Consider the following 25,445-nt stretch of genomic DNA (forward strand, 5'->3'; position numbering starts at 1 on the left):
CTTACCCCCTTTCCTTACAACACCCATTCAAAAACATTACAAAACCCTAAATATCACCACCAGTTCATTATCAGGAGAAACGAACAAAGTGAAAAAAACTAATATCTAGAAACACAAATTCAGATTTCATACAAAGATAGAGAGAGAGAGAGAGAGAGAGAGAGAGAGAGAGATGCTACGTTTTTGCAGAAGACGAAACCATCATTATAAATACACAAACTCATCTCAGAATTAAGGTTTCCCCCCGGCGGCTGCAAGTTATTTTTAGGTTTTTTTTGTTTTGTTTGTAGCCCAATTAAACTACATGGGCCATATTACCTGGCCCAATCTAATTGTGATGTTTTTTTAGAACGAAGGCGAGTAAATCTGTTAAACTAGGTTCTTCTATCCATCACTCGAATTAGCCTGAATTGAGAGATAAGGCTGATGATTTGGAATAGTTTAGCGACGATTTGTGATTGATTTTGACTTGAAAGTGTTTGGAGAATGTTTACGTTTTTTTTTTTTTTTTGTAATGGTAATGACAGCAGAGGTCTTTCAGACACAGAGACAGATACAGTGAAGGAAGAGGTAAAAAACTGAAACCACAGCGATTTTTGGAGAACTTGTCTTCTTACTTGTTCTTGTTCATGGCTCGTTTCTTTTCTACAAAACACTTATCTAAGGGATCCCAATTACTTATAGTAGCTCTGTAACAAGCTTTCCTGAGTAGTTTTTGCACTCTAATTCTTATAACCGAACAGACCGCACAGGCTTAATTGTTAACTGACAGTTTTTTTTATATATACACCTTCTTGGCTTTAGCATTTGTCCTTAAAATGATGTTTTTGTTGACGTCAAATGATATTTACGTCAGTGACACAATTCCCTTAGAAGAAGCAATCAATCATTAGAGAGACCAAAGTGAAATAAATAAATAAAAGTAAATCCTGATGTGGATTTTGGTTGTTGTGTAGAATGCGATGGAACTGGTGGACCAAATATTTAGCCGCAAATGTATCTTATACAATAAGAGAAGGTTTCTTCTAAACTTTGTTTGGGACGATGACATCCGGCGTTTTATATAACTGATAAGTGTCCTCATATTAATTTTAATTTATAATTTATTATACACAAATGTTTAAGATCCATTGCTAATTAAATATAGCTACAATTGTCAACTTAATCCCTTGGTAATTAAAAATTTTGCCTAACGAACAAACAAATGAAATCTGAACTTGCAGCCTCTATGTTTCTCTTCCTCCCATACGGTATTTAAATTGAAGCTCGAATTTAGTTTTAGTTTTGCAATTTGCTTTTGAAAACGTAACGTCTTGCCATCAAAGTAAAATAAGTAATTTGATAATTGCTTTCTTATTTATTTCTAATTAAATATTAGTAATCTGTTTTCCATAAAATTATACAATATAATTCAATCTCTGATTACTTTTATTATTACTAGGTTTTGAACCCACACGTATTTGATATATTTTGATGAAAATTATATATGATTGATGACGGTAATAAAATATTATCTTATAAACAAAATTAAACTAGTATTAAGGAAAAAAGAAATTCAGATTCACAATTTTTTAAAATATAAAAATCAGTTGTGTTATAAAATCAAATCTAATAAAAAAGTCATGAATTTAACTCGACGTCGAGGCAAGGCGAATCAAACTGATGACCTCACATATTCTAAACCATTTCTTAGACCACCAGAAAAAAGAAAGAATTTTATCATCATGAATTTAACTCGTTTTCATATTTAATTGATCGATACCACCTATGTTTTCGTGTTTTTTATTCAATGTTTTCTTATTCTTCATATTCTTTCTTATCATTTTCATTGTCAAATTTTGTGTTAATTGTCATCGTAACTTTTACCGTTTGGTTCTTCATTATACACTTTTTCTTCTTCTTCCTCGTCCACATTCTTCCACTGAAAAACCTTTTTTTAGACTATCACACAACTTGTTAACCCATCAAACTCCAAGAACAAAATCATTTCTTTTCTCACAAATGTAGATAAATAAGATAATTTATGTATTACATGAATATTTATAATATTTTAAACTTTTAAAATTTAAAAATTATAATATTAAAAAAAAAATAAAAGCTAAGAACTTTTAAAAGTTTCAATATTTATAGTATTTAAACTTTTAAAAATTTTAAAAATTATAATATATTTTTTTGAAACTTTTTAAAGTTTTAATTTGATAAAATAAAAAACCGGATCAAACCGAATAAAACTTTTAAACTTGGACGCCTGATAAATCAAGCTTTCCTGCTCATTCGTTGTTAGAAGCATATTAATCTTATTTATACTGGTTCTGAATCATTATCTAAAATTTTTCTAGCCGATGTGGGATATTGTACATAGTTCTTTTATTTCCAAAAATTTAAAATTTTCCTTTTTCTAAAAAATTCTGGAAATTTAAAAAATGTTAATGAATGACATGTCAAATCCTGATAGGTTGTTTAAAACAATTCTTAATATAGAAAATTCTGGAAATTTTTAAAAAGTTAATTAGTGAAGTGTCTAATTTCTATTGATGGTTTAAAATCCTAGGTGGACGCCTTTAGGAGCTTATAGCTTCTACTTTTTATTAGTATAGACTAGGTTTTGAACCCACACTACGCGTGGGTATATTTGATATATTTTGATGAAAACTATATATGATTGATGACGGTAGTAAAATATTATCTTATAAAAAAAATTACATTAGTATTAAGGAAAAAGTTAAATTTCATATACACAATTTTTTGAAATATAAAAATCAGTTGTGTTATAAAATCAAATCTGAAAAAAAAAATCATGAAATTAACTCGACATCCAAGTGAGGCGAATTAAACTGATGACCTCACATATCATAAACCATTTCTTTGACCACCAGAAAAACAAAACAATTTTATCATCATGAATTTAACTCGTTTTCATATTTAATTGATCGTTACCACCTATGTTTTCGTGTTTTTTATTCAATGTTTTCTTATTCTTCATATTCTTTCTTCTCATTTATATTGTCAAATTTTGTGGTAATCGACATCATTACTTTTACCGTCTGGTTCTTCGCTATACTCTTTTTCTTCTTAGTCCTCGTCAACTTCTTCACTTTCTTCCACTAAAAAACTTTTTTTTAGACTACCACACAACTTGTTAATCCATCAAACTCCAAGAACAATATCATTTCTTTTCTCATAAAAATAAAAAATAAGATAAAAAAACAAAAAAATAATGAAAAATATCAACTTATCTATAAAATCATACACAAAAATATGTTTTACAGCTCATAAGAAATAAAAAGCACAAACGTAGATAAATAAGATAATTTATGTTTTACATAAATATTTATAATATTTTAAACTTTTAAAAGGTTTCAAAATATAAATTTTGAACCTTTTAAAAAGTTTCAAATATTTATAATATTTTAAAATTTAAAAATTATAATATTTAAAACTTTTTAAAAGCTAAGAACTTTTAAAAGTTTCAATACTATAAATATTTAAACTTTTAAAAAGTTTCAATATTTATAATATTTTAAACTTTTAAAATTTAAAAATAATAACATTTAAAAACTTTTAAAAAGCTAAGAACTTTTAAAAGTTTCAATATTTATAATATTAAAACTTTTCAAATTTTTAAATATTATAATTTATTTTTTTGAAACTTTTTAAAATTTTAATTTGATCAAATAAAAAACTGGATCAAACCGAATATAATTTTAAACTTGGACGCGTGATAAATCAAGCTTTCCTGCTCATTCATTGTTGGAAGCATATTAATCTTATTTATACTGGTTATAAACCAATGTCTAAAAATTTTCTAGCCGATGTGGGATATTGGGCATAGTTCTTTTATTTCCATAAATTTAAAATTTTCCTTTTTCTAAAAAATTCTGGAAATTTGAAAAATGTTAATGAATGACATGTCAAATCGTGATTAGTTGTTTAAAATAATTCTTAATATAAAAAATTCTGGAGATTTAAAAAATGTTAATTAGTGAAGTGTTTAAGCACAATTGGAGGTTTAAAATCCTATGTGGACGACTTTAGTACATCAGTTTGATTTGCCTCGCCTGGACGTCAAGTTAAATTTATGATTTTTTTTATCAGATTTGATTTTATAACACAACTGATTTTTATATTTTTAAAAATTATGTATCTGAAATTTAATTCTTTTCTTTAGTACTAATTTTAATTTTTTATAATATAATATTTTATTATCGTAATCAATCATATATAATTTTTATCAAAATATATCAAATAAACCAACGCGTAGCGTGGATTAAAAACCTAGTATTTGATAAAAGGGGCTAGATCAAAGCTCTGCTGACTCTATAGTTACCTTGAAAATAACGTCAAATTAGTAATAATATTAATGAAAATTTGTAATAATAATAATAGATAATGTAAAATACAACAAATAAGAAACGTTGACAAAAAATAACAAACAACAACCAAAATCTACATGTGTTTTAAAGAACTTGAAACGTGAACGGCATATTATAAAACTTTTCTAATAGTAGAGATTCCCTTTGAACATAGTGGCAAATTGGTAATAATTTTAGTGAAAATTGGAAAATAATAATATGTAAACATGTAAAAAAATACTCCTCTAAACATGTTAACATTATTACTAATTTAACCTTAGTTCTATTAGTTTTTTTACCAATTTTGTTAATATTATTACTAATTTACATTTTGACATGTTTAGAGGACTTATCCGATAAAAAAAATAAAAAATTGTGAACAACGTATATTAAAACAATATTTTCCTTGAAAATAACGTTAAATTGATTCCAAAATGCTATAAATTAGTAATAATGTTAAAAAAAATTGGTAAAAAGCTAATAGATAGTATAAAATAGAATGAGAAACGTTCCCCCGATAAAAAAAAGCAGAAAAATGTGAACAACATATATTATAAAAACTATGTCTTGAAAATAACGTCAAATTAATTCTAAAATGCTATAAATTTGATAATTATACCTAGATATAATGGGAAAAAATGTCAATTAAATCATGAACTTACACAAAAACGCCAATTAAACCCTGAACTTTCCCTAAGGCCATTTAAATCATCTAATTGTGTTGACAAATCTAATTAAACATCACATTTTATAAAAAAACACCAATTAACACATCGCGAAAAATTGGGTAACAGAAGAACTAACATCCATTTAACACCGTTAATATCTGTTAAATTTAACCCGTTAGACTAATTAAAAAAAAAACTCGAAATCCCCAAATCATTCGATCCCTAATTTTATTAACCCTAAAAATCGATTTGATGCCGAAAGTTAAAAACAAGGGTGTGATTTCGTTTGTTGGAGAAAGAGTTGAAGATCCACCGCGAGATGAATCAAATAGTCTAATTATGTATGAAGCTCCAGAGGACGAGGTCGGAGGAGTTGGACCTTCGGAGGCTGAGGTCGACGGAGTTGGAGCTGTAGAGGTTGAGGTCGGAGAAGGATTTGATGCTTCAGAGGCTGATGTCGAAGGAGTTGGAGCTGTAGAGGTTGAGGTAGTCGAAGGATTTGGAGCTTCGGAGGCTGATGTCGAAGGAATTGGAGCTGTAGAGGTTGAGGTAATCGAAGTAGTTGGAGCTTCGGAGGCTGATGTCGAAGGAATTGGACCTGTAGAGGTTGAGGTCAGAGAAGGATTTGGTGCTCAAGAAGTTGTATCAGAGGCCGGTGATAAAGGTCAAGCTAAAAAACGGCGTCGAAAACAGAAGAAAAGAAGCAATGAAGACGAGGCTATTAAAGCTGAAGTGGAGCACGACAGTGAAGATGACTGTGTGGCGTATGATGATGACGACTTCGATGATGTTGATGATGGAGTTGGTGGTGAAGATAACGAAATGCAGGGTGTGGAAGAAGATGTTAACGCAAACATTGCAGACGACTTCCTAAAGGCTGTTAGAGGAATAGAAGATGGTTCTGATTCCGACAGCGGTGATGATATATGGGACGATGACAAAATTCCAGATCCTTTGTCATCTGATGACAAAGACGAGGTCCAAGACAAAGAAGATTGAGGTCGTAGAGATGATGACGATCCAGAGGGTTTGTTAGTAGTGGAGAAAATGTACAACTCTCCTGAAGAATTCAAGCTTGCATTGTTGATGTACTCGTTAAAGACAAGGTACGATATTAAACTCTATAGGGCTCAAGCTTTGATAGTTGGTGCGAATTGTTGTTATGTGGATGATGATGGTTTGAGATGTCCTTGGAGAGTCTATTGTTCATATGAGAAGAGGAAGCATAAGATGCAGATAAAAGTATATGTCAATGAGCATATATGTGTGAGGTCAGGCTATTCGAAGATGTTGAATCGGTCTACAATTGCTTTTTTGTTTGAGGAAAGGCTGAGATTGAATCCAAAGATTACTAAATACGAGATGGCTGCTTAGATACAAAGAGAGTATAAGTTGGAGGTGACTCCAGACCAATGTGCAAAGGCAAAGACTAAAGTTATGAAAGCAAAAAGAGCTAGTCATGAATCCCAGTTTGCGCGTATATGGGATTATCAAGCAGAGGTTTTGCAGCAAAACAAAGAGTCCGAATTTGAGATTGAGACAATTCCAGGGCCGGTAGTTGGAAGCAAGCAGAGGTTCTTTAGGTTATATATTTGTTTTAAATCACAGAAAGAATCTTGGAAAGAAACATGTAGACCTATCATAGAATTGGATGGAGCATTCCTAAAGTGGGATATAAAAGGTCATGTTCTAGCTGCTGTTGGTAGAGATGGAGATAATAGAATTGTTCCTCTTGCTTGGGCAGTTGTAGAAATAGAAAATGATGATAATTGGGATTGGTTTGTGAGACTTCTTGCTGCAAGTTTAAGTCTTCATACAATGAGGAATATCGCCCTCATTCCAGATAAAATGGTGTTTTTTATAAAATGTGATATTTAATTAGATTTGTCAACACAATTAGATGATTTAAATGATTTTAGGGAAAGTTCAGGATTTAGTTGGTGTTTTTGTGTAAATTCATGATTTAATTGACATTTTTCCCAGATATAATTATCAAACCTAGGTATAATTATACTCTTCTTTATAATATGTAACTGTTTTTGATATAAGCTAGCGACATTATATCTATATTAATCGAAACGACATACGCTTTGGTTCGGAAAAAGAAGAGAACAGCTTCCATCTTTGTGAGATAAGACAGCGAGACTTGGATTGAATTCAACGATTGAATGAAATTGAAATTCACAGTGAGACAAGATCAAATCGACATTTTTTAAAAAATGAAAAAAAGGAAAATTCTTTTCAAACCCGCTATTGTGGGGAATCGAACCAGGAAGCTTGCCCCCCTGTCAAAGAATCAGTAAGGGCGTGCAGCCAATAGGCTACACGATCATTCGATACACTTGCGACATTATTTCTTTATAAATATAAGCGACATACGCTTCGGTATCGTTGTCGCTATTCTCCCATTAGGTGGCGCTTCTCAAAGATACTTGCGCTCGCATTGTCCCAAACTCCCCTACACACAACTAAAGCAATAATAGTTATTGATCTTCACTTTTAGTATAGTTATCTTATAAAAAAATTATATATGATTATATAAAAATTATATATGATTGATAACAGTAATAAAATATTATCATATAAAAACAAATTAAATTAGTATTAAAAAAAAAAATTAAATTTCAGATACACAATTTTTTAAAATATAAAAATCAGTTGTATTATAAAATCAAATCTGATAAAAAAAATCATGAATTTAACTCGACGTCGAGGCGAGGCGAATCAAACTGATGACCTCACATATTCTAAACCATTTCTTTGACTACCAAAAAAACGAAAGAATTTTATCATCATAAAATAACTCGTTTTCATATTTAATTGATCGCTACCACCTATATTTTCATGTTTTTTATTCAATGCTGTCTTATAGCTTCATATTCTTTCTTTTCATTTTCAATGTCAAATTTTTTGGTAATTTTCATCGTTACTTTTACCGTTTGGTTCTTTGTTATACTATTTTTCTTCTTCTTCCTCGTCAACTTTTTCACACTCTTCTAATGAAAAACATTTTTTTAAGACTACCACACAACTTGCTAACCCATCAAACTCCAAGAACAAAATCATTTCTTTTCTCATAAAAATAAAAAATAAGATAAAAAATAAAAAATTAATGAAAGAATATCAACTCATCAATAAAATCATACACAAAAATATATTTTACAGCTCATAAGAAATAAAAAGCACAAACGTAGATAAATAAGATAATTTTTGTACTACATGAATATTATTAATATTTTTAACTTTTAAAATGTTTCGAAATATAAAATTTGAACCTTTTAAAAAGTTTCAATATTTATAATATTTTAAACTTTTAAAATTTCAAAATTGTAATATTTAAAAACTTTTTAAAAGCTAAGAACTTTTAAAAGTTTCAATATTTATAATATTTAAACTTTTAAATTTTTTAAATATTATAATATATTTTTTTGAAACTTTTTAAAGTTTTAATTTGACCAAATAAAAAACCAGTTCAAACCGAATAAAACTTTTAAACTTGGACGCTTGATAAATCAAGCTTTCCTGCTCATTTGTTGTTTGAAGCATATTAATCTTATTTATACTGGTTCTGAACCATTGTCTAAAAATTTTCTAGCCAATGTGGGATATTGTACATAGTTCTTTTATTTCCATAAATTTAAAATTTTACCTTTTTCTAAAAATTCTGGAAATTTTAAAAATGTTAATGAATGACATGTCAAATTCTGATAGGTTGTTTAAAATAATTATTAATAAATAAAATTCTGGAAATTTTTAAAAAATATTAATTAGTGAGGTGTCTAATCACTATTGGTGGTTTTAAAGCTTATGTGGACGTCTTAAAGAGCTTATAGCTCCTACTTTTTATTAGTATAGATTATAATTTCTTTCCCTCGCTACTGGGAATCAACACCCCCACACACTAACTACAATTTTAAAAATGGTACAACCTTAAAAAATTGCTCTCTACTCTACTCTAGAGTCACTCTCTAACGATGAACACCGGTAAAAATAGGATTGTTTTAGTGAAGCTCCATACTTTAGAAGAAACAATATTTTACTCAACTTTAAAGGTCTTTTTCTAGACAAAAATGTAAATCAACTACCTAATTTACACCACACCTATCTCACCTACTGTATATTAAAAATTTCCACTCTAACTAATTGTTAGAGTGGAGATTGAATCGAGGATATAATAGAAAGTAAATGTTTTAGTTTTCACAGTAGTCTGAAAGAGGATGTGTTTGTATGGTACTAGGTTGTTTTTAGAAAACTAAACTTTATAGAAAGTTTGAGCCTTTAAGAAGGAGAAAGGATTGAAATCAAATATTAATGATCAGAGATTCGCAAGTATTTCAAAATAATAAGTTTTAAAATGAGAAGTAATATAAAAAAAAATGAAAATTGAGGAAAATAGTGGGTATAAGCCAATGCATAAAATGATGGTATTATTTCAAATCAAAACATAACTGATTATGTTCATAATTTATTCTGAAATTCCTAATATGAAAACTTCTAAATTTTATGTAATTCAAAAATACCAAAACGTTTGAAATAATTAGTGAGAATCGAACTAAAAATTATAGATAGATCAAAACCATATCATAATCTTACGTAATTTTCCTGAAAGTAAGCTCAAAATTTTAATTTAATATAAACAATTTAAAAAAAAAATAAACTAATTTACTTAAATAATACCTACCTACCATCTTACTTAAATTTGATTCCGTTTGTGCCTGTGAAAATTATAGAAGATTCAAACACAGAAATTAAACCCAAGAATTCAAACCTATAAATTTAATTAAATGTTGGTAAATCATCTAGAGGGGATGTGTTAGAGACTTAATCAAATTTAAGTTCCAAAATGAAACCAACCACAGACTGATATAAGGTGGCTTTAGATTCTTGGGGGTTGCATATGTTTCTAATTAAAGAATGAATGATATGTAGATGGGTTTTTTTTTTTTGGTTTCATGGGCTTGTAGTTAATTAGGTCTAAACTACAGTTAATTAGGTCCAAACAAAAAAATACAAATGTTAAAAATATAGTAAGCCAAATGTCATCTCCTTAGCAAAAGTTGAGAAAAACCTTCTCATATATATTTTTTTTTATTAGTTAGAGAGGAAGTTTTTCTTTTTTAATATACAGTAGGTGAGATAGGTGTGGTGTGAATTAAAACCACCACCCCACACACTAACTACGCTTTTAAAAATGTTACAACCTAAAAAAATTGCTCTTTACTCTACTCTTGAGTTACTTTCTTATTTATTTCCAATTAAATATTAGTAATCTGTTTTCCATAAAATTATAATCCAATAGAATTCAATTTCTGATTACTTTTATTATTATTATAATCTCTCTTCCTCAATCTACTGGGAATCAACATCCACACCCCACACACTAACTACGCTTTTAAAAATGTTACAACCTAAAAAAATTGCTCTCTACTCTACTCTAGAGTTCCTCTCTAACGATGACCACCAGTAAAAATATGATTGTTTTTGGGAAGCTCCATACTTTGGAAGAAACAATCTTTTACTCAACTTTAAATGTCTCTTTCTAGACGAAAATGTAAATCAACTACCTAATCCACACCACACCTATCTCACCTACTGTATATTAAAAACTTCCTCTCTATCAAAAGATTTATTCACTAAGTAAATAAAAGCCACTAAATGGGGTTTGATTGGGTTTTAACATTATTGGTCTAATGTTGACAGGAAATACAACAACAAAAGTAAAACAACTTCTGATGTTGGGAGAAACCAGCAGGCAAAGGGAAGAAAATCACTTGTCGTTTCATCTGCAAAGGAAAGACTTATACAAGCCACATAAAAAAAAGACAGTACAAATTTCAAATTTCACCGTATATGTATTACAAATTGGTAGCATCCCAAAACAACACATTCTAATTGTAGAATAGAGAGATATTTTAATCTTTTCTACATTTCGTTATTTAATAAATTAAACAAGACTAATTAAACATCAAGGTTTGCTTTTAGTAATGGTGTGACACCCCAGTTTCAGAGACTTGCAGAGAGGTTTAAAAGACTTGATTTGGCCACCTATGTCACGAAAGTGCACTTATTTTTTTGGTCAAGGGTCCTGAGAGAACTCCACAGTTAAACGTGCTTATGCTGGAGTAGTCTCAGGATGGGTGACCTTCCGGAAAGTGATTGTAGGGATGGTAACAAGTCTTTAAAGTCTCTCAAATGTAGCAAATCAGTCGTCGGATATGGATGGGCTCACGGACCTAATGAGATAACGTGAGGCCCATTAAGGAAGGTGGGCCCATGGACTGGGATTGGATGTGGAGCCCACTAAGAGGTGGTAGTCGGTGCGTTACAAGTGGTATCAGAGCTGAACCCAGATAAGTGTGGAGTCGAGTTGGCTCACACTGTCGGGGGTGACGGTCTTGATGAGCAACGAGGACGTTGCGATCTGTTAGTGGGGTGAATTGTAACACCCCGGTTTCAGCGACTTGCGGAGAGGTTTAAAAGAATTGATTTGGCCACCTATGTCACTAAAGTGAGCTTATCTTTTTGGTTAAGAGTCCTAAGAGAACTCCACAATTAAGTGTGCTTATGCTGGAGTAGTCTCAGGATAGGTGACTTTCCGGGAAGTGATTGTCGGAACTGTACGAGTGAGGACACACAGAAAAAGATCATGTGGTGATTTGTAGGGAAGGTAACAAGTCTTTAAAGCCGACAAATATGGATGAGCTCACGGGCCTAATGAGAAGACGTGAGGCCCATTAAAAAAAGTGGGCCCATAGACTGGATTGGACATGGGGTCCACTAAAAGGTGGCGGTCGGGATATTACAACTAGAGTGTCGGTTAGAGTTTTTTTCAATAATCCAATATATGGGGTTTGATTGTAAAACAAAAGTAAAAATAAACTCGTGCGTAGCACGGGGTATCCTCTAGTATATTATATTACCAAGTAGCCTTAAGCAGAGAAGCTCTCCTTTAATGTTGTGTAGTTTATGGAGGAGTGGGTTGGTGAAGATACCATGTGTCCGTACTGTGATTGAATCAACTCTTGCCTATACGATTTGCGATATGTCTATGACGGCAATTATAAACGGTGTAATCAAGGTTTTATGATTTATACACAGACACATTTACTTAAATCATACTATATGTTTAATGATGAGAGATTATATAGCAAAAGTTCGTTTCTGCAAGATTATATATCAGTCTCACAGAGATTATACAAAAATAGATTTTGATGTTTGAAAGGTTTAAAAGAGAAGACAGACTCTAGACTCTAAACTCAATTCCAAAGCAATTTTTTATTTTGAGATGGAGTAGTGACTCTAAGAATCCCACTTTTGCTTCGCCAGCCTGAATAGTCTGACATGTTCGTCAACATAGAAGAATTCGACCGTGTTAGATCGACAAATGCAGGAATTGGAGCTCGAAGAAGGGACACAGAAAGCTTCAGAATTTGTGAGGAAAATGCTTTGATCTCCGATGTCTTGAGTGTAAACAGCGTTTCCTTCTTCGTCTAGCCTGAACACCATTATTGCTTCTGTTTTCCTTCTCGGAACACCTTCGACGATCTCTGCGGTCTTCCTGTACAACTTAACCATGAAAGTTTCACTGGTGGTTACTGACTCCACCAAGTGTTCGCTTGTGGAGCACGAATACAAAAGGTCTCGTTTTGTCTCGGACAACTTGGGAAGGTTTTGAAACCGCAAGTTCTGCAACTTTGGGTTGTTGCTAGGGTTGTGGAGATCCCATCCGATGAGGTGGCCTCCAGAGCCGGCTATGCGAAACATGTTATCTTTCTTGGAATACATGACAGGGGAGGAGAAGAAGCAGGGGTCTGTCATTCGGACGTTGACCCACTCGGAGTTGCTTTGAGCCGGTCTGCAAAAGCTGAGCTGAGGACCCAAGAACTTGACAGCCACAACACAGTCCTCTTCTTCAGGGAAAGACGAAGACATGGCCACTTTGGTGATATATTGGGTTTGGCAATAAGGCAGAGTTACAAGAGGAGGCAGCAAAATGCTTTTTGGATCTGTGACACTGTTTATATTTACTTCTCGCAGAATCAACACGCCGTTCTTCAAAGTAGGTAGCCATCCATTGGATGGTCCCATCGTTCCCATTTCCTTATACAAATCTCTACGTAACTTGTTATCCTTCTCATCTTCCTCATCCAACTTTCTAACCAACTCTTCAAAAGAAATGCCTTTGTGAAAACTTAGACCTGACCTCCTAATGATGATTTTTCCGGGAACTTTACATGGATCAGCGCAGATCAAGACAAGAGAATGACAGTGACTTTGCAACATCAACGATGGGAGGGCATTAGAGAGATGAGGAGAGGATCTCACCAACACAGGTCTTCGAAAGCAGAACTTCGAGGGCTGAGCGAGAAGCAAAGACATGAATTATGTTCTTCACGGAAAGGAAGAGAATTAAGAAAAGACAAAAAAACAATTGGTGATCTTCTCCTCCTAAAACCCTATCCATTAATACAGAACGATATGACTTGGTCACCAAGTCTCCATTAATACAGAAGAATATGACTTGCTCACCAAATTTCCCATCTTTTGGATATTTTTCTTCACCCAAAATTCCCTCTTTTGGATACTACTTGACTAATGGGAAAAAATCATAAGAAAACCAGTCTGACCAACTCGTGGCTGCTAGTAATAATAACAAACAATTGAATTTTTCGTCTAGGAGAAATAAACGGATGGGGAAGATCCCTCCTGGCTCATCATTGGCAGGAACGAACCAGTAATCATCGCTTCTTTAAAATTTAAGAAAGAAACCTTGTGGCTTTTTATTAGGAAACTGGGACTGCTGCTAATAGAGAGTAGAAACTAACCATTTTGGCAAATCCAATGTTGGCCGCAACGGAAACCCATTCTCGTTAAATCGCTTGTTTAGAAACTTCTCAAAAGGTCATGGATCGTATCTTGTCTCACTCACTCAGTCCGTAAGTCTTTCTCTTCCTTTTTTCTCTGTTTTCAGATAAAAACAGAGCATTTGCGGACAAACAAAGCTTGTAAGACGTTAGACAAATTTTATATCTGTTTACTTTCTCTCTTTCATGTTCATTGATTTTTCCCAAATAGGGTCAATCAAAGTTTCATTTTTTATAGCAAATTATGTTCATGAATCTTCTTCTTCTCTTATCAAAAAAAAAGTTATGATTTAGAGCTACATACTCGCTTTCTGGGGACCCTAGAAACATAATCACAAGTTCATGGATTTGTCATCATCTCTTCTTCATTCTACTTTTGTCTCATTCTTTAACTTTTTTTTCTTTTCTTTTCTTTTTGTTGGCAGCAAGAAGTGTCACCAAGAAAACATACCCACCTTCCACACCCATTAAAACATGACAATCCTCTTGTAGTAAACCCTAAAAATCAATCAACTACAACAAACATACACGAAAAAGAGAGAAAGATCAAATGGAATTGAAGAAGACGAAAAGCCATATAAAAAACACATACAGAAAACTCATCTCGGAGAACTAAGGTTTCCTTCGGCGGCTGCCGTTTTAACTCTCAGCCCAGTTAGTCTACATGGGCCCTATTACTCGGCCCAACATACAACATTATTTTTACACCTTAACTTTTTTGTGTCTCACCAAAATCTGGCAAATGAATACTTGTGTTGTAACAGTATTCTTATGGAAGGTTTTGTGTGGTGCCTTGCCGGTTGCAACAGAGTTAAGAGGAAGAGGAATGAGAATTGATGAGAGATGTCAAACGTGTGGAGAAGATGATGAATCGGTGAATCATGTCTTGTTCACATGTCCACTAGCGAGACAGATATGGGCCCTTACGGGCATCCCTTCTCCTGAGAATGGGTTCCCTAAGGGGTCGGTTTTCTCTAATATTCAGTACCTTCTCCTGAATATTAAGAATAAGGTTTGGCCGGAGGAACTAAGGAGGTCATTCCCATGGACCCTTTGGAGAATCTGGAAAAACAGGAACCTTATATCTTTTGAAGGAAAGGGTTTTACTCCCCTGGAAACTACTCAGAAAATAAGAGAGGATTGGATGGAATGGAGGGATGCTCAAATAGTGGAACCAATTGAAGAAGAGGTAGGGGAAACAGAGGTTATAAGGGAAAGGTTGCAGGAAAGAAAAAATGGAGGACAGAAGAAACGGGGATGGAGAGCACCGGCCTTGAATTGGGTAAAATGCAATGTCGGTGTGTCTTGGTCAAATAGGAACAAGCTAGCTGGGGTAGCTTGGGTACTGAGGAATCATGAAGGAATGGTTCTGTTACATAGCAGACGAGCTCTCACTGGTGTGAAAGATAAAAGAGGAAGCACAGCTGAAAGGGTTAATCTGGGTTATTGAGGCCATGAGGAATCATGGAGTGGAGAAAGTAACTTTTGCGTTACAGGTTGATGTTTTGGTAAAAGCGATTACCAAGCCAACGATGTGGCCTTCATTTAGATACCAATCTATGGAGGTGAGGAGATCCTTAAGATGGTGTAAGGATTGGAATTTCGTTTTGGAAAACTCTCAAATAGAGGAGCTACTCTGATAGCACAAAGCGTCACCAAGGATGGTAGACTTCAGTCATATGTGGCATCGGGACATCCTGTGTGGCTTGATGGTTTGTTTAGAGAAGAAAGTCGGGGAGCGGCTGTTTGATTGGGAGTTTTTTGGGCCATAGAAGGGGTCTAACATTTTTTGTATAGGCCTGATTGAAAGGATTAGGGTAGTAAAGGGAAAAAAGAAAGGCTAAATTGCCAGCTAACCAAAAGATATGTATGTTCTTTGGTACAATCTAAATCAATATAATACAACGCCAGTTCACAAAAAAAAAGAATAATGTGTGTGTTCACTTCATATATGCATTGGTGATTATTTGGTGCTATAACGTGATGTATACACACGGTTTGTCTTGATGTCCAAGCATAAGTACGCGCTCTGAGTGAGTGAATACCCAACAAAAACACATGGTGTGGAACGCGCTTCAAGCTTATTGTGGCGATATGGACGCAGCCAAGGGTAACAGACACATCCAAAATCCCGAAGCTTGAGATAGTTTGGAGTCGTCTTAAAAAGACGCAAGTAGGGAGAGTCACCGTGAAGTACATCGGTGGGCATCTAATTGATTAAGTAGACCGCCGTCGCAAACCCATAAGGCCAATAAGTACTTGGGACTGAAGCATGACTAAGCATTGCAAGACCCGTTCAACGATATGGCGATGCTTCCTTTCGGAGATACCATTATGTTCAGGGGTATGTGGGGGCGTAGTATAGTGTTATATGTCATGTATTGCCAAGAACGATCTCAAAGCCACAAAACTCACCACCATTATCCGAATAAAGAGTTTGAATTTTGGTTTGAAACCGATTCTCCACTAGAGCTTTAAAAACCACAAAAACATCTTTAACTTGGGATTTTTGTTTAAGAGGGTAAAGCCATGTGTATCGTGTAAAGTGTTCAACAAGAAAAAGGTGGTATTTGAAATTTTCAATGGAGATAAGAGGCGAAGACCACACATCAGTATATATGTATTCAAGAGGTTGGGAAGATGCAATTGTGTTTGAAGCAAATGGATGCTTGTGACTTTTATTGATAAAGCAATCCTAACAAGACAAATTGTTTTGGGAGGATGAAGAGAGAGGCAACAAAATTTGGAAACAATGGATTTTAAAACCGAAAAAGATGGGTGACCAAGTCGAAGATGCCAAGAGGAGAGATCGGTTTTTGGTGAGAGTGAAGCCGCGAAAACGTCAATGGAGTTGTGATGAACCGGCCACTTATACAGTCCATTCCTAGTTCTGCCTTGGAGTAACTTGACCCTGTGTTCAGATCCCTCACCTGAAAATGAGCCGGAAAGAATGCAACGGAGACATTATTAGCATTACACAAACGATACACGGAAATAAGATTCTTACTAATATTCGGAACATATAACAGTTCGGTTAATGCAAGATGGCGAGAAGGTGTATAAAGTAAACCGGAACCCGTTTGTGCAATCTTAAGACCAGAACCATCAGCAATGGACACCTCCTCGCCCCGGTGTAGGGCTGATGAAGCGAGAGATTAGACAAATCAGAAGTCAAGTGATGCGTAGCACCACTATCCATGATCTAGTTGGCCGGATTGTACGACGGAATAGTGGCCACATTAGCATGTGGTCGTCACGGCATGTTTGGTGTATACCCTCCGGTAGATGACTAAGAGCGGGAACCAGACATTTATAACTGAGAGCACCTCCGCGCACTATGACCAAAGACACCACACAGCTGACAACGACCTTGATAGCCTCGTCTTGGGATCCACGAGAATATTGTTGTGGACCACGAAAGTTCGAACGGTTGGAGTGACGGTTGTTGTTGTGGTGAGAACCGTGGTTTTTGTAAGAAGCAACGTTAGCCGTGAGGGGTACTAACGACGAGACAGAACTTGGAAGAGAAGTTTCAACTCATAGTTGATCAACTTCTCATGCAGCGTCGCTATGGATGGAGGTGTGTCACGGCCATCAATCTGATAAACTACAGGTTTGTAGTCTTCCGGAAGGCCAGCGAGAACATAATCGATTCCCAAGAAGTGCAAGCTGATCAAACCGAGAAACAAACCCTTGAACGTATTCATCAACTGATCGGGAGCCCTTCTTCCAGTTGCGGATTTGTTCACGGATATGCTTAATGTGACCCCAACTTGGGCGAGCATAGGTAGAGGAGAGAAGACTCCAGATCTCAGCAGAGGTGGATGTTTAAGACAAAATAGGCTGAACTTCGACAGAGATTGCACCCAGCAGAGAAGAGTAAATGAGTTGATCCTGTCGCACCCATAAGGTGTAATCAGGATTGACCGTAGAAGCACCATTTGTGGTGACGGTAGAAGCTGGTGCAGGAGTAGTGCCGTCAAGGTAACCGGCGAGACCGTAGCCGGCGAGCAATGCACGAATCTCGCGATTCCACATCAAAAAATTGGAAGCAGTTAACTTGGTCACGTTTGACATGTTGACGGTGTGTAGTGTATTAGTATTAGAAGAATCAATGACATCAGATGGAAAAGACGACATTGAAACAGAGAAGAGAAGAAGAAGAAAAGAGACGAAAGCGACGGAATAAAAAAGCGGAGAGCTAGGTCTTAGGATCTTATAGTTGTGATACCATGTAATGAAGGCTTGTGTATTAGTGAAATGACTTTACAATATATATACATATGATACGTGGGTTTCACTACTACTATTTACACATTTATCCTTTACATATATAACTCTCCTCCTATATGTGCTACGCATCGATCACATCGTTGATTAATCCTATTTCCTCAAATCACAGCTCCATCACTCAGTTAGGAGTTTTATCCTATTTTTATACTGTGATCGGAAATATAACCCAAGTACCCAACGAATATGCTAATTAACACTAAGAAGAGCTACGTAGTGTAAAGTATATTTTCGTTTTTTCTCTTCTGTTTTTTTCTAATCAAATATAATCAAGTATCATTTTTATCACTGAATTTCATTTTCAAAAAACGTAGAAATTAAAAGACTGTCCTTGGTATCGTGGGACAATTATAAATACTAGGTTAGATCCGTGCTAGGTAGGTTAGATCCGCGCTAGGCCGTGAGATACTTTTTATAATTATTTTTAGATATATTGAATTATTGAAAATATATTTTTTTAAAAATTTGGATTAACTGTAAAGACTATGGTTTATACAATGATAAGATAGAAAATGCATTAATAAGATAAAAATAGAGAATCTCAAATTTAAGATAACTTATAAATATTTACATTTAAATCGGATATATTTAAATATTTAATGTATAAATAGCCTAACTAACGCTAATGTATGCTCTGTTTTATTTTCTTTATCTTTTGTAGGAGATATATTATTAATACAGTTTGAATATGTGATGTATTTTTTGTAGTTTATACAAATTCAATCACATAATTGTTATATAGTGTTTTTTATGGTTAAAAAAATTATTATCAAGCATAATTTATTATATTGGTTTAGCATTCTTAAACTGCAATCTCAAAAAAGAACCTTCCAAAAACTTAATTCCAGATAAAGCAAAACAAAAACAACTATGCCGTGAATATTTGCTCACATATTCAATTCGATATCAAACTGCAGTTTAGTTCATGAAATAAACACCATTGAAATAAATCCTATAGTTCCATACCAATTTGGCCAATGTTCACAAACCAAAACTTGTTTACATTATAAAGCTGTCGACTTTATTCATAATCTTCAATCACCTAACAAAGAAATACTCTGAAAGTGTCAAATTTCAATTCATTTCTACCCTCGAATCAAAGCGAATACCGAATTCATAACGAGATTCAATCGGAAAAACTCAAAACTTCTCTTCTACCCAAAACCACGAACACAAAGATAAATCAGAAAAAAAAACTCATTAATAAGTCTTAGATTCAGAGATAGCATATTTTATTTTCCACATTATCCACAGTCTCAGCTTTTGCTTAACTCGATGGAATTCGAATCGAAAAAAAATAGTAAGAGGCAGCTGCTAGAAGGGGGAAATTTTTTATTTAGGTTTATTATATTTTTTTCTTTTAATTATTTGAGAAGATATACAAACTTGAAATAATATACGTTAATATTTAAGCTGCATGGATCGGAAATGGGTACGTCGAAAAGGAAGCGTTTAGAAGCAGGGAAGCGAATTTTTCTAAAAAATTAGGAAGCGGGTACGTTTGTTGGAAACGTTTAAATATATATATATATTATATATAAGTTTTATGGTTTAAATAAGATTAAATTTAGGAACCTTAGATTACTAATTAATATAAATATTAATATTAGTATATAAAAATATCTAAATTTTGTTAGAAATTGAGGTTATTTTTGTTGACTGGTATATTCCACTGCGATTCCACCCGTTTCCTGGCGATTACGATCCCGCTACTGACGCATACTTTCCTCCAAGTATGATTCCAAGAAAAAACATACTTTCCTCCGTTCTAATATACAACAACGACGAATCAATACAGAACAATATTCTTGTAAATAAAAACCAAATCATACAAAGCACACAAACAAAACTTTGATAAAATGTTTAAAATGTTCGGTTAATGGGCCTCTTCTATAGGGTTTTAATTTTTTTTTTGGAATCTTAAATATTGACAAATTTTAACTGATATGTATTAGTGTTACAATTTGATAGGTTAGTAATTTTAACTGAGATGTCAACTGCTGCTTGAATAACAAAGCTGATGTGTCAAGCTCTGGAAAGAAAGAAAGAAATTTTATTATAATGATAAAATCTTCATATGATATTGATCCAAATGTTTGTAAACCATTATATAAAATATTGAGTATGAAATAAAGTTGTGTTTAAAAGAAAACAAATAAACATGCACGTATTGTACATTAACTGAAATTAACAGTCATTAATATAATAACAAAATCTACCATTATGTTTTAGTTTAGCCGCGCTATCAACAAAAGTATATAAGAAAAAGAAGTATTTTAGTTCTTCTCTAGAGACACATGGGCTATTCACGGGATATCCTAATTTTAAGACACCAAATTTCATCAAATTTTATTTTTATTTTTTTGTCAATTGATAATATTGATATAATTAGATACTAGTATACATTGTAAAATATAATTTAAGCCGGTAGAAAACAAAAAAAAAAATCGGAGTCTAAAGTTTATAAGAGGAAGACAAGATCGGCAAACGATTAGAAATCTCCGAAAATCAAAGTGAAACCAAGAGAATAAACACAAAGCAGAAAATTTCAAATCTGGAAAGAAAACAAACCCATAAATGAAAAACAAATGCAAAGAAGTTCAAACATTACTAAAAACTATCAGAAGAAACAAATTTTTTTTTTTATGGTCAGTCTTTTATATTTTGAACGAATCAGGAGGACATGTTCCAAAGAAAAAATTACGTACACAATGAAATCATAATGACCCTTAACTTGTATCATAACTTATAACACATAGATAATGTTGATATGTGTAAAATTGTAAATAATCTACGACTATATATTTGACTTTCATATTATGCAGAAATTAACTATATGACATTTATACTTACATGCTACGTAAATTATATATAGTTCCATCCCATCCATATATAATAAACTACACATTCAAACAACAAGAAAAAAAAACAATAAGTGAGCACTATATATGTAACATTTTAGCGATAGGGATGATTCTACATTAATTCGATGGTAATGGAAATCTTTTATCTAACTCCCGTAATTTTTTTTATCTATCTCCCGTGTTTGAAGGCTCAGTATGTAGGCTCATTTTTCCAAATTAAACATTTTTATGTATCAGACCTTTCTTAAATCTTTATATAGTAAGTATTTGTTTGTAGTATTTTCTATGAATTTAAAATCACATTTGTTCGTGTTGAATTATTAGTGTTGTCATCTTGCGGTTGTTTTTGGAGATCGTTGGAATCATAACATCACAAAAAATACGGTCAGTTGTAAGATACTAATGTAGTGTTTTCGGGAAAAAAGTTGATGCTCAAGTCATACATAATATGTCTATTGATACTAGAGGAGTAAAGTTTGTTAAACCGATAGTTATAACTTATAAAAATTATTATGAGTTTAGCGAAGAGTTATTGGTGTCTTGGTTTCACTAATTTTGAACCCTTTTCATATACTGTATAGTGTTATATATATATAATATATTGTAACTAGAATTTGTACCCGCGCACGCGCGGTATTTTAATTTAAAATATTTCTTATCAATTGAAATTGTTGAGCTCAATATAATCATTCCAACTTTTGAGTATAAATATATAACTTACTTTACTTAGTGATATACAACATATATATTTTTTAAGATAATATTTCTTTGTTATATCTATTTGCGATTTTATGTGGGATTTAGTTAAATTTTTTATCAATAAGAATCATTGAATATGAATATAATTTGAAGATTAAAAGATAATTCTACACAAATTTCATACTTATTTTACTAATCTATATATAACATATATTGTGTAGTGTCGCAATAATATTGTCGACAATCTTCTGACCTTTTATCTTTAAAAGAGTTCGTTCCATATTCATATCCTATGAAAACATAATTTTAAAAGTTCTAACGTCAATGTCTTGACCTAATTATAGAGACCATTTAATCATATTGATATCCTACATTAAATGCGAATATACAAAGTTTCATGAACAGTTTTACTCCTATGTCACTACAATAAGATTGTCCAAATGCATCATCTGCCGTTATAAAATTTTAGACTAAGTCAAGAATGCTTAAATGATGAAACATTTAAACCTCACAATGAATATTTATTCACTAATCTCATATGTTATTTGCAGATATTAATTTTTTGATGTAACCCGAGCTTCGTCTTTTCAAAAAAAACATAGTGTACTTTAAATATGTTGTTTTTGCCAATGTTTTGGGTTAAAAACATTTGATAATATTTATATATATATATATATATATTTGTTATATATGTTTTATATCATGTTATAAAATTGTAGCTCCAGTTTATAATATACCTTATGAGATATGCTACACAAATCATATGCCACTTTTTGTAACGGCTTGCATATCATTTTGTCTATATTTCCAAACCATTGATTTTGTTTTTTTAGATAGATTATTTTTCAAAATTCTTTTTAATAGTTTTCCCAAAAAAAAGTGTCCCCCTTACAATGTATTTGTTTTAGATCAAAACTTTTAAGTTAAGTTAAGTTAAGTAATTAATCTTTTCTTTCTTATAAGTAAAATTTAATAATAAATCTTTATGGTATATGTTTCTTAGAAACTAATGTTTCACTTCAATTTTATATTCATGTTTAGATTTTTATAAATACAATTACATAACTTGTTTTTTACTCCACCATGCATTAAAATCTTACATACATTCTAAAACTCATTAACCCATTATAAATTTTGGAATATAATCATTCTTTGGTTATAATTTTAATAATAACATTATTACTAAAACAAATTTATAGTATTATTTTTACTATTTTAAAATTTTCATTTAATTTACTTAATTCATTTTTAGTTAGTTATTATTTTCATTATTTATTACAAAATTATATTATTTTTTATACTATTTTAAAATTTAATTAATTTTAGTTAATTAGTTTTTAAATTATTTATTACTATTATTAATTATAATTAATAAATATGCAATGAATGAATATTAAAAATAGTATTTTTTATGAAAAAAAAAATTGATTAGGTGGATGATGATGTGGAGGAACGAGAAGTGAGCAAAGTTAACTTTATATATATAGATATTGTATCAAAATGTATAAAGTTTAAATGTATGGAAAATATATATCGAAATGCCAAAGTTTATCCACATTGTTTTAGACCTTCAAATATATAGTACGGAACTGCATATGTAACAAGAAACTGATGTCATTTAATAAATACGATTATTTTGTTTTCATTTTATTTTCTTAACTTAAAAGAATATGCAAACTGTTATTTTATTTTAATTTTCTGTTGGCCCAGTCGGTAAGTACAATATGCGTTTGTGTTGGTGAAGAAGACCAAAGAAGGAATCTATTTTTTTTTTTTTTTATCAAACAACTTGCATTCATTAATCAATGCCAAAATAACATAGGAACAAAGAAAAGATAGGATTAATCGGCAATAGGTTCTTGAGAGCTTTGAGCCAAATTCTTGAAGGAGTTTTGGTACATGTGAGATCAAGATTGTCGATAGCTCTTCCATGGACAAGCCAACGGATGAGAAGATTGCCACTGTCATCAAACTGGTTGGCGGTAATAAAGGGATCAAAGCTGAATTTCTCTCCGGTTTGAGGAAGCCTACACGAGGTAGTAGCTTGACAATTTTTCGAGCAAGGTTTGTGGAGCTCTGGGGCTTAAAGATGTTTGGTAGAGTTGCCATAGAGTAGAGAGAGACCTTGATCAAACCAAAGTCGTAGACTAAACTCGGACCAATTGGAGATAATATCCAATTACCAAAGAACATCAAGCAATAGGATTCATGGGTCTAAACCGAAAGGGATATTATAACCAAGGTTCTCAAGGAATGAGAGAGATGCCACAGCAACAATGATGATTTACAACTCAAATGGAATCCACAGAGTTCGTAAACTTGACCACACCATTGGCTAAAATTGGGCGTCAACAAGAGAAGTAAATTCTCGTACCTGGGCTTAGAGAGGTTTAGAGCTGGACCAACCATTGTGTGGACGATTTCCCAGAATTTGGTAGATTGTACATGCTTAGGCTCAGAGATCATGGGATATGGAAACATGGGGTTGAGGAAATTTCGGTAACCACCGCTCCGTAGAGGCGGAGTCATAATGCCGATATTCCTCTCTCCATTGATGTTGTTTGAAAACAAAGGCAGGATTCCCAATAGCCAAACGCTAGGATGAAAATTGATAAACGACGGGTTGCTTTGTACCAGAGATTGCCATTGACATTCATAGACCCACATCAAAGCTATCGATATACGATGTATAAGGAAGCTTCTGTCCTTAGCACCCAGATAACGAAGAGACAATGAAAGTGGACTTAGAAAATATTCAGAAAATTTTGACCTGGATTTTGTGTTCATGGGCTTAGCATGCTGAAAGCGTAATGGGCCGACAATAAGGGAAAGGCCCACCAAAAGAACATCGAAGAACATGATGGTTGACCTAGCAAAATTGAGTGAGCGGTGGCGGTTGTACGGAGAGGGTGAATAGGTTTGCAAGAGACTGAGCATCTCCGGGGAACAAACCTTCAGCATAAGCAAGCCAGAGTTGTTGTAAGGGGCTTGATCGAGTATCCACACCGACAGTTCAATTTTAGAGAGATGGGTTCTTGACATGGAAAAGGGGACGTCGTGTGCCTCCAACGTCTCCACCGGATAAAGCTTGGCTAGTGGTCCAGAGAGGAGCTCGCCTGTTAAGCTTGGTGCCTCAATAGAGGCTTTTCCAGGGGTGCAACGACATCCCAATCGGAGGTTGTGCATGTTGAATATTCGTGGATTTGGTAAACCGGTTGAAGTAATTAGAGACAAGGTGCGGGGGTTAACCGGAACCCACCGTTGCCCTTTGTCACTGCTGATCGAAAAGTCGCCGAAATCTGAGGAGGCCAGGGAGGTTTGTAACAAGACTAAAGACGGGGAAAAGCTTAAATAACCGAAAGAAAGATTAACTAAAAGAAAGTAGAGAAACAAGAGATCCTGACACCGGTGAGTAGGAGCTACACCGGCGTCGGAGAAAATTTGCGGAATAGAGACCTCGATGTTAGTGCGTGAGAGAGTTTGAAAATGTCAATCCTTAGTTTCAAATATACCAAAGAAGGAATCTATATTGGCCTTTTTCCTTTCTTTTCTTCAGTGGCGTTGAACGTCATAATTGCCGTATCATTCATTTGACACTACAGTATTATTTTTAGGTTAAGTTAATCAGGTTTATATTAACTATAAAGTGCTAAAGTGAACAAATATGTTAACTATTCTATGTTAATTACTAAAACAAATATGTAAATA

General features: G+C 33.1%; 1 protein-coding gene and 1 pseudogene across 1 annotated transcript; one reads left to right on the forward strand and one right to left on the reverse strand.

The window, feature by feature from the left end:
• Window positions 1-12,250: 12,250 nt before the first annotated feature.
• On the reverse strand, window positions 12,251-13,419 carry LOC104720376 (uncharacterized). The gene has a single exon (XM_010438290.3). It carries the CDS (start codon window positions 13,397-13,399, stop codon window positions 12,320-12,322), a length of 1,080 nt encoding a protein of 359 aa, XP_010436592.1. The 5' UTR covers window positions 13,400-13,419; the 3' UTR covers window positions 12,251-12,319.
• A 1,291-nt stretch (window positions 13,420-14,710) lies between these two features.
• Window positions 14,711-15,634, forward strand: LOC147936095 (uncharacterized; annotated as a pseudogene).
• Window positions 15,635-25,445: the final 9,811 nt, after the last annotated feature.

This window comes from Camelina sativa, chromosome 10 (genome assembly GCF_030686135.1).
Source record: "Camelina sativa cultivar CO46 ecotype springtype chromosome 10, ASM3068613v1".
Taxonomy (NCBI): Eukaryota; Viridiplantae; Streptophyta; class Magnoliopsida; order Brassicales; family Brassicaceae; genus Camelina; species Camelina sativa.

Bases quoted from the DNA above. Each gene is read 5' to 3' on its own strand.
- LOC104720376 (XM_010438290.3), bottom strand. From the start codon at position 13,399: ATGTCTTTGCTTCTCGCTCAGCCCTCGAAGTTCTGCTTTCGAAGACCT.